The sequence below is a fragment of the Glycine max genome, chromosome 11, assembly GCF_000004515.6.
Source record: "Glycine max cultivar Williams 82 chromosome 11, Glycine_max_v4.0, whole genome shotgun sequence".
Classification (NCBI taxonomy): domain Eukaryota; kingdom Viridiplantae; phylum Streptophyta; class Magnoliopsida; order Fabales; family Fabaceae; genus Glycine; species Glycine max.
Genome location: NC_038247.2, coordinates 6893147 through 6905181, shown reverse-complemented (window position 1 = coordinate 6905181; position 12035 = coordinate 6893147). Strand labels below are relative to the sequence as shown.

The 12035-nt window shown below is 30.9% G+C and overlaps 1 protein-coding gene across 1 annotated transcript; it reads left to right on the top strand.

Annotated features, from left to right (window-relative positions):
- Nucleotides 1–8257: 8257 nt before the first annotated feature.
- LOC100789863 (probable BOI-related E3 ubiquitin-protein ligase 3) lies at nucleotides 8258–10376 on the top strand. The gene is made up of 2 exons (XM_003538880.5): nucleotides 8258–9345; nucleotides 9441–10376. The coding sequence occupies exons 1-2, from the start codon at nucleotides 9055–9057 to the stop codon at nucleotides 10011–10013; spliced, it is 864 nt and encodes a 287-aa protein (XP_003538928.1). The 5' UTR covers nucleotides 8258–9054; the 3' UTR covers nucleotides 10014–10376.
- Nucleotides 10377–12035: the final 1659 nt, after the last annotated feature.

Sequence of the window (12035 nt, the reverse complement as noted above, 5' to 3'; positions counted from 1 at the left end):
ATATCATTGAGGAACAGTGGACGCTATATATATTATGAGTTGTTTATCAACTAAATGCTAAATACGAATGGCATCACACACTGACACAATGACACACATATTAGCATCTGTATAATGTGAGTATGTGACAGATTAGGTTTTACTTAGTCGGAGCTGTGTGCTGATAGTTATTAAGAATCAGATTTGTTAACCAACCAAAAAATATATATACTAGTTCAATCAATCTATCTTTGCCTCTTTTATTCCTCTGCTGTAGTAGATTAATGAAGTTGCCAGCTATTGAACCTAGTCAGTAGCTAATATATGCTACCCAGTACCCCAAATATTAAAATATGTATATACGTATACGTACGGTATCAGTTTGTTATATTAGATATCAATAAAAATAATATAATTTGCATCCTCTATGTGGTATTCATTTTTGTTGGAGATAATCGAATCCATTATAAAATGAAATATTATGTAATTTTTATGATAAATAAACAAATAAATAATCAAAATCAAACTAATAAAAGTAGCTAGGTAAATTAATTTAATTAATAATATAGAAAATTTAAATCTTATTTAAAAAATATCCATAAAAATAGTGATAATATTTAATAATACTACATAGATGTTTTCTTCACCAATGAATTATGTGTTCATTAATAGGTTAATAAATACATCTATTTGTATGGAGAATGATTCATCATCTTTCATAATAAATTGAGGGCATAAAAGAAGATTATGAGTTTATATTTTTTTATAATTAAGACTAAAGTAAAAAAATTCATTTGTTTCTTATAAAAATAATCGGAAAGAGTATTTGATAATGTCAAAAGTGATTAATATAGTATAAGGTTATATTAGTCATACCACAGTGATCCAAGAGCAAGAAGTTGAGTTTTCTAAAATAAGAAAAATGCTAATTAAATCTCTAAGTAATTAAGCCAAACCAATCAATTTCTACAAAGATGATTGTTGTGAACGAAAGACCACACAATTTATAATTGACCAATCCCACATGGCAACGTTTATGCATTGTGGAGGTTGTACGTGGTCTTAAGATTACCAAAAGCATTGAAGCATCTGCTTTAATCCATCCAAGTCAAAGCTTTGATATCACCCTAAACCTAACAAAAAGGTAAGTGGTTCTTAATTTATTTTCTACGTATCTAGAATAGATTTGTACGTAATGTAGTACAAGTAGTACAAAGCTAGATGTATGAACAATTTTGGGAGGTGTGATATTATGAGTAGGTTCGGTGCTTAATTAGTGGTGTCTCTGCTTACCCTGTGCAATAGTATGGAGAAAATTAATAACTCCAATTACATAATCCTCACTACTACTACTATTACAAAATGTTTTAACAACATCATTTCCACGTCGATTATACCAAAACTGTCATAGAAAAAAATATAGTAATATTTTTAAAAATAAAACAAACTTTTTTAAAATAATTTTAAAAAAACCGTCATCAAAAAAGGTTTTCAACATCATTTTTGGATAAAGTCGATGACAATACTTAGATGGTTCCAATTTTTTTAATGGACCCTTCAACACATCTCACGAGTCCTTTCTTTGCGAACTCCTTTCTCTCAAATCTCCCTCCCTCTCTTACTCCCGTTCATTGCCAATGACATTGTCATCGAGGAAACTTAGATCTAGAATGATGGGATGATGGTGGAACTCTTGAAGCGCAGATTTGGACGAAGCCCATATTTGTTGAAGAGAGACGGTGATGTCCCCTTTCCAACCCACAAAAAACCTCAACACCAAGGAGCTCTGCACCGTCAAAAGAGCTGATCAATTATGTAAATATGCATTTTTCCCGAACATAGCTTGATAGAGTAATATAAATTGTAAACTTTTAGTTCTTCAACTCGTCATGTTCATACAACATGCCACCATCACTGATATGCCTCATCATATCTATTGTAATCAGATACTCATTTACTTAAAATTAAAATTGCCCAGACTCTAACATTCAAAAGTTAGACACTTAGCATCATGGTTGGTGGGTCAAGTATGAGAATTCAAAAGTGAAAATCAAGTATAATGAAGCCTTGTTTCTTCGACATGGCTACATATTCTCACATAATCACTTTCTCTTCCTTTAATTTCTCCTATTGCATGTTTGGTCTTCACTACAATCATCTGTATATAGTGTGAGCTTTGGGCATAAATATCTGAAAAATTTAACTTCTATATAACTCATAAAAAATTTTAACTTTTGGGTATGCCAAGATTTGTTCTCAACAGTCATAGCAATGTCCTTGTTTGTTTTCCTTTAGAGAGGCTAAAGCTAGGCCAAGGATGCTAAGGGCCACACTAGGGATTCTTGATTTTGTTGTCTTATATGTTTTGTGTCAATCTGTTTGACATTTCCACAAACATATGTTTTTATGACAAGTGTTGAAAAAGTTACTTAGCTATTGTTTTGGCCCTTGGAGAAGGATACATCATATATGTCGTGACACATACCACCTTTATTTAAGTTGCTAAGAAAGTTTTAAGGAAGCTAATCTGGCTATATTGTGGCTTCTTGTCGAGTTAATTTATATGCAAAGGTTTAATATCAAATATTTTCTAGTATCAGGTAATCATGGGTTTTTTATTTTAAGGTTGTCTTCTATTCTAATATAGTGGAGAGGAATGCTCAGCTGCTTCCACAAATAGATGTTTTTATGACCAGTGTTGAAGAAGTTCCCTCTAGTGCAAAGCCTCAACTTAGACAAATTCAAAAACTCCCTAAGAAAATCATTGCATCATTACCTCAACAAGAGGTTTGTTTTTCTTTATGCTTTTCCCTTTTGTTGAGTGCTCATTGCTGTAAATTTTCTTTGACTTCATAACAAATGTATCCCAAGGGAACAAGGAAGAAGCCTCCCTCTTTGACATGTTTTGGTTATTGCTTGTCGTTGTTATATTTGTGCCAATATTTAAAAAAATCCTTGGAAGAAAAATAATTTAGGTGTGTTTCGTTAGTGTTGAATTGAACATAGTTTATCAAGTATAACAAAGTTGAGTAGGGCTATAGATGATTTAGTTTGAATGAGTTGGCACCAAACTACACATATTTTGGTGTAATGAAACTTTGACGCGAAGATACCGAGTGAAGTATTTAAACATTGGAGGAAATATTGTATTTTGATTGGTGTAATGAAACTAAACATATGTGTATTTGATTCTAATATATTTTTTGTGACTCTAATTTTCCTCTATTATGGTTTTGATCCCTATACTTTTAAAGTTTGGGTTTTATTGTCATAACTTTATTTATTTTAAACAATTATATACTACTCGATTGAAATATGCAACTTTATAACTTGATATAATTTGGTTTCAGACTTGTCTGTAAAAAAATAAAACAACATCACTTTTAAAAAAAAATGTTTTAAAAAATATCATTTCTACAGCGATTTTTACAAAAATTATCTTTAAATTCTCATATTTTTAATGAAAAATAACATTTTTTAAGATGATTCTTTTAAAAAATCATGGTTTTTGGAAAAATCGTTTTCAAATTCTCAATTTTTTAAAACAAAAAAACATATAATAAAATGATTTTTAAGAAAACCGATGTAGAAACAAGAATTTTAAAACGATTTAAAAATCGTCATGAAAAATATTGACTTTTGATAACATCAGATTCATAGACGGTTAAAAATCATCATGGAAAGCCACAAAAGTGTCTTTTAAAACTTTTTTTTAATAGTGTCCGTTTTTTTTTATAAGATAACATTAATTGTGTGTGACTAAATGAGCAAATGCTAATTATCCTAGCTACAACTCTTAGAAGCAGCCAGCACCCATGCACATAATAAGGTATATAACCTTTAGTTAATTAGTTTGCTCGGTAGGGAACGGCGAAGTTCTTTCATAAAATAGATGTCGTAGATAGTTTTGATTTTAACTTCCAAATTCTTAACCTATATATAGACTTAAAGATTAATTGCTCCATGTTTAAACCAGAACAAATGGCTATGTAAGCTAGCTTTTTTTAATTACAGAGCTAGTTGACTCTTTGCATGTTTGTGCATTTTGTGCAACAACGTGACTCGCTAAGTGGCTAGCTATTTTCATTCGTTAATTCCATAAACATTAATGCTATGGAGCCTTACAAATTGGGACTTGCTAGCTAAAAGTTGTGCTCTGACTTCTCATTTCAACTCGCAACGTTTAATTAATTTACCTTCACGGCAATGTGATACTAGTATATAGGAGTATATTAATAATATTAATGCATGGTAGAATCACACTACTCTATATATAAAGAATTACCTTGATTCCACGACAATTCCCCATGTTTAATGATTGTTCGAAATCAAAGTCTTAAAGTTAAAAATTACGACGCTGAACGAATATTTTTTTTTTTGAATTAGCTAGCTAGGGGATTGAAACTGCCCTTTACGGCACAAGTTCCACCTTATACATAGCTAGCTTTGTTCAAGGTTCAAAAACAAAACAAAAGACAATTGTAGTTAAGAAGTTACCCCCAAAGACTTTTTGCATCAAATACGAGATATGGGGCTAACATATTGGAATGAACATATCCACATCTTTAATGAGTTAAACGAAAGAAAACAAAGCAAAGCAAGGCAAACCCCATTACCCACAAGAGCAAGCGAAAGATACGGGCCTTCCTTGAGAATATTATTGGCATGGCACGATAACAAATATATATATATATATATGAAGAAAAAAAAACCCACATAATGTGGGAGGGACTTTACTTACCCTTGGTCTCATTTGCACAAGTACCGCCCAAGATGGATCATGTGGGTGGCCAGCACGTGGGTCCAATGCCACACCTTAATATTCAATTATTATTTATTCATCTATGAATAATAATCATTCAGTTCATTGTCCGTGCTTTCTCCATCTGTCTCGCTTTACATCCAAAACAAATTAATGTTTACAAAAGAAACGAATTAGAAAAGAAAATTAATAAAATCCAACCAACAGTTGATGACTTTTTCTCCAACACCGAGATTTCTTTGTGTGTGCGTGCATGTGTCTATTCAAAATGGTGTTGGCTTGACATATAAACTACTTTAATGTTTCCGTGATTTGGGATTCCACCGGACGACGCGTCAATAACAACGTTGTGGCCTGTGGGTCATGGTCATGGCTTCCATGGAGATGTTTACATCTGTGGCTCCAAGAAGATAGGTCCAAAGTTCAAAACATCCTATTTGGATATTCACTATGCCTGACACCGATATGTTCGTTCTTTTGTAAAGAATAAAAAAAAAACCAGTTACATCATCCCTTTTGCCTTAATTGCATTAAATTATCTCTTCTATATTTTATTTTATTTTTTTATTTCTGTCCCATCATATATATATATTTTATCTCATGTTTTTCTTTTCTTTACCTCAGTTTTAATTATAAAAATTATAGATAATATAAGTACAAATAGAATTTATCGTAAATAAATATGTGTATGCGGATACATATTGATAACTAACTCTTGCACTATTTTGTTTACTTGAGCTCTTTAAGTTAATGAAATCCTTAATTAACTATGGTCTCTGCTTGACTCTCAAACAACGTTGTATTACCACCTGCATATGTAACACAAGTGACTTACGTGTTCGATCATTCGGCTTTAATTTGGCTTCTTCTTTTTTTTGCTTTTGATGGACGGTAAGGTCTATGAATATTGAATACACGCTTTCAATCACACAACAGTCACGACTATTTGGATGGGAGGAGCGTTTGCAAATTTTATTTTAGGTGAATTAAATAAGTTCAACAATTTATATTTTAAAAAGTTATTATTTTTTGCTGTGCATCAAAACTTCAGCTATGGGAGATTAACTTTGTAAGGCATGAAATATCATAAAGTGAGTTTTGTCTCTTTTAAATAAAGTCTTCACACACTAATCGCATTTTGATTGATAAGTAAAAAATTTAAATTTCAAAAACAAAATTTTATACTAAAATTTAAAAATAGTTTTACTTTCATAGTCAAATTTCTAACGTTTGATAATTTGATTAGACAAAATCACGCTTGCAATATATAAACGTAATCCAGACATACAATTAGGAAGCAATCTATCATTTAAGTAGGTTATTGTGTTTGCAAAACCACATTGTCATGATAAGCAATCTATCATTAAGGTAGCTAGACATTTTACTTTCAGAGTTAGGAGACTGTTCTTATTTCAAGCTCAACCAACGGAAAAGGTGAACCCCAATTAACGCCATTTGGTGATATCGCGCTAAAATTATTTGCAGAACCTTATCCTTTACTTTTTCAATCAAAGAATAATAATAATAATAATAATAATAATAATAATAATAATAATAATATGGTTTGTTATGAGTTTTTTTTATAATTAAATTTATGATATTTAAATTCTAATATAGATTATATTGCCTTATCTACCATCCAACTTTTTGGGTGGGAAGGGGGTGGAGGAGATGCCACAATCTAAGTGTATATTTGCTAAGAATTGTCTAGAAATAAATCCTTCAACATTCAAATTTCACATAATTAAATCACGTGTAGCTTTGTTTCTCTCTTTTTTTTTTTTTTACTTCTTGATAGTATATTTGGATAGAAGGAAAATGATGAAGAAAGAAAATATGGATAATGATGCATTTCTTTGGCTTAATTAAAGAAAAAAAATATAAAAAAGGGAAGAGAAATTGTCACTTATAAAAACAAATTAATATTCGAATGTTTTCTATATATATTTTCATTTTCGTCCTTGTCGTTAAAAAAAAAAAAAAACTTAGTGCTATTAACACAAATGATGTTGCATTGCCATAGCATTGACGTGTATTTCACTTTAACCTTTTTAATGTATATACTTTCATTATTTTTACATTTTTTCCCCATACTTACACATTCTTTAGGTTTTGATCCTACAATTAGAAATTACTTTATATGGGCAATTTTTTTTTTTTTTAATAGAAGTGTCAAAACAAGTTGGATTGTACATTTTCACTCACAAACTTATTAACCTAATACAAATTGGGTTGACTCATTCGTTGATCTGTTCAACGTATCAACTTTATTTTTTTTCTTAAACTACATTTGATATTTATGCTTTTTATCATCATCTTTTAAGTATTTTCTTGATTTAGTAGTTTCATAACATTTTTTCATTTATAATTACATTTCATCACAAAATTTAACAACATAGTTTCACAATTGTGTTGATAATGATATTATTTACTAGCTCAAATTATACTCAAATAGGATTAAAATATGAAAAAAAACAGAGAATGTTAACAAATGTTTTTTAAATATGTTCTCAAATGGTCTAGTTCATGTCAATGAGAACTGCTTCACATGTTAAACGGGATATACTTGCAAAAATTTTAACACTCAAGGTAGTATGTAAGAATTGTATGTACCTCTTGAAGCTTGCGATGGTATATTTATAGAGAAGTAAATTATGTGTTAGACAATTCTTCATCATCACTTGGTCATATCTGTTTAATCACACATCTTATACATAATATTTGTACCTGTAGTGGTTGCATGATTTAAAAAATTAATGACCATGTAAATATTCGTATTTTGAGAATCGACAGTCGGCTGTTGAGTAACCCCACTCGAGATTATTTCAAAACATAATATAAAATCAGGTAATTAAAAAATATTTTAAAAAATGTTGCTTATAAGTATATGTTACTATAATTTTTAATAAATATTTATTAATTCCTAAAAAAGAGTTATTAGCAAAAACTGAAAATTTATTTCCCTCACAATGAACATTCGTTTGCAAAAGGAAAAAAAAGTTTAAATAAGCACATTATTAATGTACAAATTCCACTCAATTTTTTTATTTACAGAAATTCCACTCACTAAATAGAAGACAAAATTTCTATCTTCATCCGGAAATTGATTGCCGGAGGCCACGCAGCAGTACCCACTAAAACAAGCAAGCTCAAAAATATTATTTATTAAAAAAATGTAAAATTTTCAACACTAAAATAAAATGAATTGTCTGTTGCACAAAATCTAAACTTTGACCAACTTATAAACTAAATTATCTTTTTTTTTTTTAATTTGTTACTTCCTAGTTCCTTCTTTTTTTCACAAATCAGTAGTATCATATTTTTAGCATGTAAAAACTAATTGCACCCAACCAATAAACATTTCCTATCTATCTAAAAATTCTCATATCAACGCAATATTAACGAGTAACAAATGTGAGAAAAGACAGCTAGGAATCCGGAAAGAGGGTTTAGTAACGTAGAAATACGACCAACCAAAAGAAAATTGAACCTGACCATGCTTTCAATCCATTCATTTTCAAATCTCTCTCTCTCTCTCTCTCTCTCTCTCTCTCTCTCTCTCTCTCTCTGAGTATTATAGTGTTGTTCAATAAAAACTGACCCTTTCACAGGTTCCTGTGACTTTCTCACTTGCCACCTACTTGAAAAATTCGAATTCAATTCCTTTATTCAAAGCAGAACAAACGCCTCTGAAATCTCTGACCCGATAGATTAGTCACAAAATATGCATGTGGTACGTTGTTGCTTACCACATCTCGCACCTATTTCTTAAATGCTTATAGGACAGGTAAGAACTAAGAACAAAGTTAAAAAAGAAGAAAAAGCAAAAGAGAGAAAAAACTCCACGACACCCTATAACTAATCTAATAGCCTCTCTCTGATCTCCTTTCAGTTACTTTTTTCTGCTCCATCAAAATCTATTCATTAATTGAGCCTCATTATTATTTATTATTTATAATATAAAATGTAAGCTTGAACTGTTAATTTATTCCTATCCTGAAGTTTCTTGACTACTTTTTTCTGTTCCAGCAATTTTGTTTTTATTCAAAGCAGTTTTATTATTAAGTAGTATATATATTTGCTCACCACCACTGGCCACAAACAATTAGCATATCTGTCTACACTACTTGCCATGCCCTATATCTCGCCGTGGAAACGTGGAAAAAGAAAAACTATTTTCAGCATTCAACTTCCAGCAAATATATATAATTTCATTACCAGCATGTGTTACTGAAGGAGATTTAAGGGAAAAGAGGTTCAGGTTCTGATCATTTTGGAAGATTAGCTTTGGTTTGAAAGATTGTGCTAAGATTATGTCCATTCAAGCTCAGTGGTATCCAAATAATAATTCTGCTTCTCCATTCTGCAACAATGGTTATTGCGCTGGTGGGCTTATTGACTCCCATATCAATTTCCAAGCGAAAAATCATTTTCAACAGCAACAACAGCTATCAGAACAGCATTTGAGAGAGTTATATAATGGGAGTCAAGGAATTGTTGATCCAAATCTTCATGTTTATAATTCAGAAGCCGTGAATTCTCCTGTGTTTGCTGTTCAGCTTGAGAAGCAATGGGAAGAGATTGATCAGTACATGAAATCCGAGGTTAGATGTAGTAATTTTTATATTTTGATTATGAGTTAGGATTGTAATTATTATTCACTGCGTATTCTGATAGATTATTAATTTTTGATGGGTAGGATGAGAAATTGAGATATATGATAGGAGAGCATGGGAAACAACAAGTGATAGCATTGTTGAAAAAACTGGAATCTCGTTCACTCAATGTCTTAAGGGAAAAAGATGAAGAAATTGCGCAAGCTATAAAGAAAAGGGTAGAGTTGGAAGACTATTTAAGGAAGCTAGAGGCAGAAAATATGAAGTGGCAAAAAGTGGCCCAAGAGAAGGAAATCATGGCATTGTCCCTCTATAAAACATTGGAGGAAATGACAGAAAGTGGCAATTTTTTGAACAACGGGGTGGTGCCAAATGATGCAGTGTCCTTTTGTGGCGAAACTGGGGGGAAAGAAGAAGAGATGGGAGAAGAAGCAACATCAGAGAAAGAGAAAAAACGTATAGAATGTTGTGGTGAGTTTGAACAGAATACGAGAGGAAGAGGAGTAATGGTTTGTAAAAGCTGTCATTCTAGGAGCTCGAGCTTTCTGTTTCTCCCATGCAGACACCTTTCTTGCTGCAAAGTTTGCAACGCTTTCCTCGAGGCTTGCCCCGTTTGCAGAACACCAAAGAAGGCTACCATTGAGTTGAGACTTTGATTTTCTAGTTCTATAGGCTGATCATATGAGACTACAGGCTTTCATTTTCTAGGCTGATTGATTGATATTCCCGGGAAAAAAATAGTAAATACTAGTAGAACAGATCATAGAGATTGCTTAGCTGTGATGGTTGGATGGATCTGCTGAGATAATACACATCAAGATAGATTTATGGAAATTACTCATTTTCACTGGGTTCAATGTTTCTAGACTTAACTATAGTTTTTTTTTATGAAGTTTTCATTCTAAATTTCTAATGCCTGGTTTACTTTTCTTAGGCCCTTTATGTATTTAGATCTAATTTGTTCTTGAAAAGACAATCCAGACCAATACAAGAAAATTTGCTAAATACAATATGTTTTAGACTTCGTCTAGCTTTTGCTTTTAAATTTTCTGTTTTTATATGCGGTCAATTAGTGATTTTTGTTTTTCCCTAGCTACTTAGCTTCCAAATATACTTTCGCTTTAGACTTGGTCTAAATTTTTGCTTTTAAATTCATCCACGACCATGTATAAACTTGATTGTTTCTCTGGCAAATCTGTAATCGAACAGCTTTATAGTCCTAATTTAGTTCCCTTATGTGGTTAATATATATAGGTTACTACTATTTGTGAAATGTGATGACAGCAGCACTTTTCTCAAAGAATGGTTTGCAATTTGGGCCAGTGATAGTGGACATTGATTGGTGATTAGTATAGTCCATTCATCTTTGGGAGATCGATACCATTGATATTTTGTACTGATGATGGCTGCACATATAATATAGACTTGGTTTGTGAATAGATTGAGTGAAAGAAAACTGTCCCATTTTCCAGTTATTATTATTATTATTATTTTTATTTCATTTTTCAAATCTGATCTGATCAGTAGTTTGAAAAATTAAAAAGTTAAACCATGTGAACTGAAAACAAATGTATTGACACTTGAGTTTTATTTATTAAAACATGTTCTGTTTTGATAAGCTTTTAGGGGGGAAAAATGCTTCTTTTAAGTGTACGTTTGTTTCCGCCTTCATTTTCACGTCAAATTTGGAAGACGACGCAGAAGCAAGGCATTTGTTGATTCCATAGATATCCAAAATGTATGATACGTTACCAAATATGTCTTTCATTGTTTGGAACTCTATAAATAAGAATGGAAATAAGGGAAGAAGAGATTGTTGTGGATCGCATCTGAAAAAGATTCTATCTTTTCTTGGAAACACAAGGGAGGATGAAGTGTATGTATCGATTGAAAGTCAAAAAATACTCTTAATTATTTCATAATTTTTCATTTAGGATATTTATGCAATTCTTACAAACATTTTTTTTCACTCTATACAACTAAGATGAAAGAAAGATTTTTAGCCTACTAGGAAAACCCTCGAGTACCTCCAAAAGTGCATTTGTTGTAGAAGTTACAAAGTAGGAGGTTCTTTAGGAAACGTACATTAGAAGTAAGTTCGAGATCAAAGTTACACAAGAGTTGCTTGAGAAAACATACATTAATACCTAAACATTGATTTTGTTTTTTTTTTTTGACTTTTTTTACTATTTGTTTTTTTTTTTTGGAAAATTAATTAAAAAGAGTATTTTTTTAAAATTAATTCTCTTTTAAATACAAGTCATAAAAGTAGTTACCCTTTTTTTTGCTTTAGTAACGGTGGCATGGCATTTCTGCCATTGCATACCAACATTCATTATCTTCTTAATTGTTTATCGGTCTTAATTTCATAATACATTATCTCTTGATACGGTTAAACGATAGTTTATTGATAATATTATCTAACTTATTCAAAATAAGAAAGAAGTTGAATAATTTTATTCTAAAATATTGGTGAAATTCTGTATACACTTAAATATGGTTGAAACAATATTTTTAATTGCAGTGGTTATTTAGGATGTTGTTTAATTTCATTTTTATTTGATTAAGTTAGCCAGCCTCTTATAATATATAAAATCAAACTTGTGGATTTCAACACTTTATTTAATTGTCATTGTTTTTGTTGTTGTGTTTACACCGCATAAATGATATTATTAATT

Bases quoted from the DNA above. Each gene is read 5' to 3' on its own strand.
- LOC100789863 (XM_003538880.5), top strand. From the start codon at position 9,055: ATGTCCATTCAAGCTCAGTGGTATCCAAATAATAATTCTGCTTCTCCA. The intron at 9,346-9,440 runs GTTAGATGTAGT...TTTGATGGGTAG, and splicing joins ATCAGTACATGAAATCCGAG to GATGAGAAATTGAGATATAT.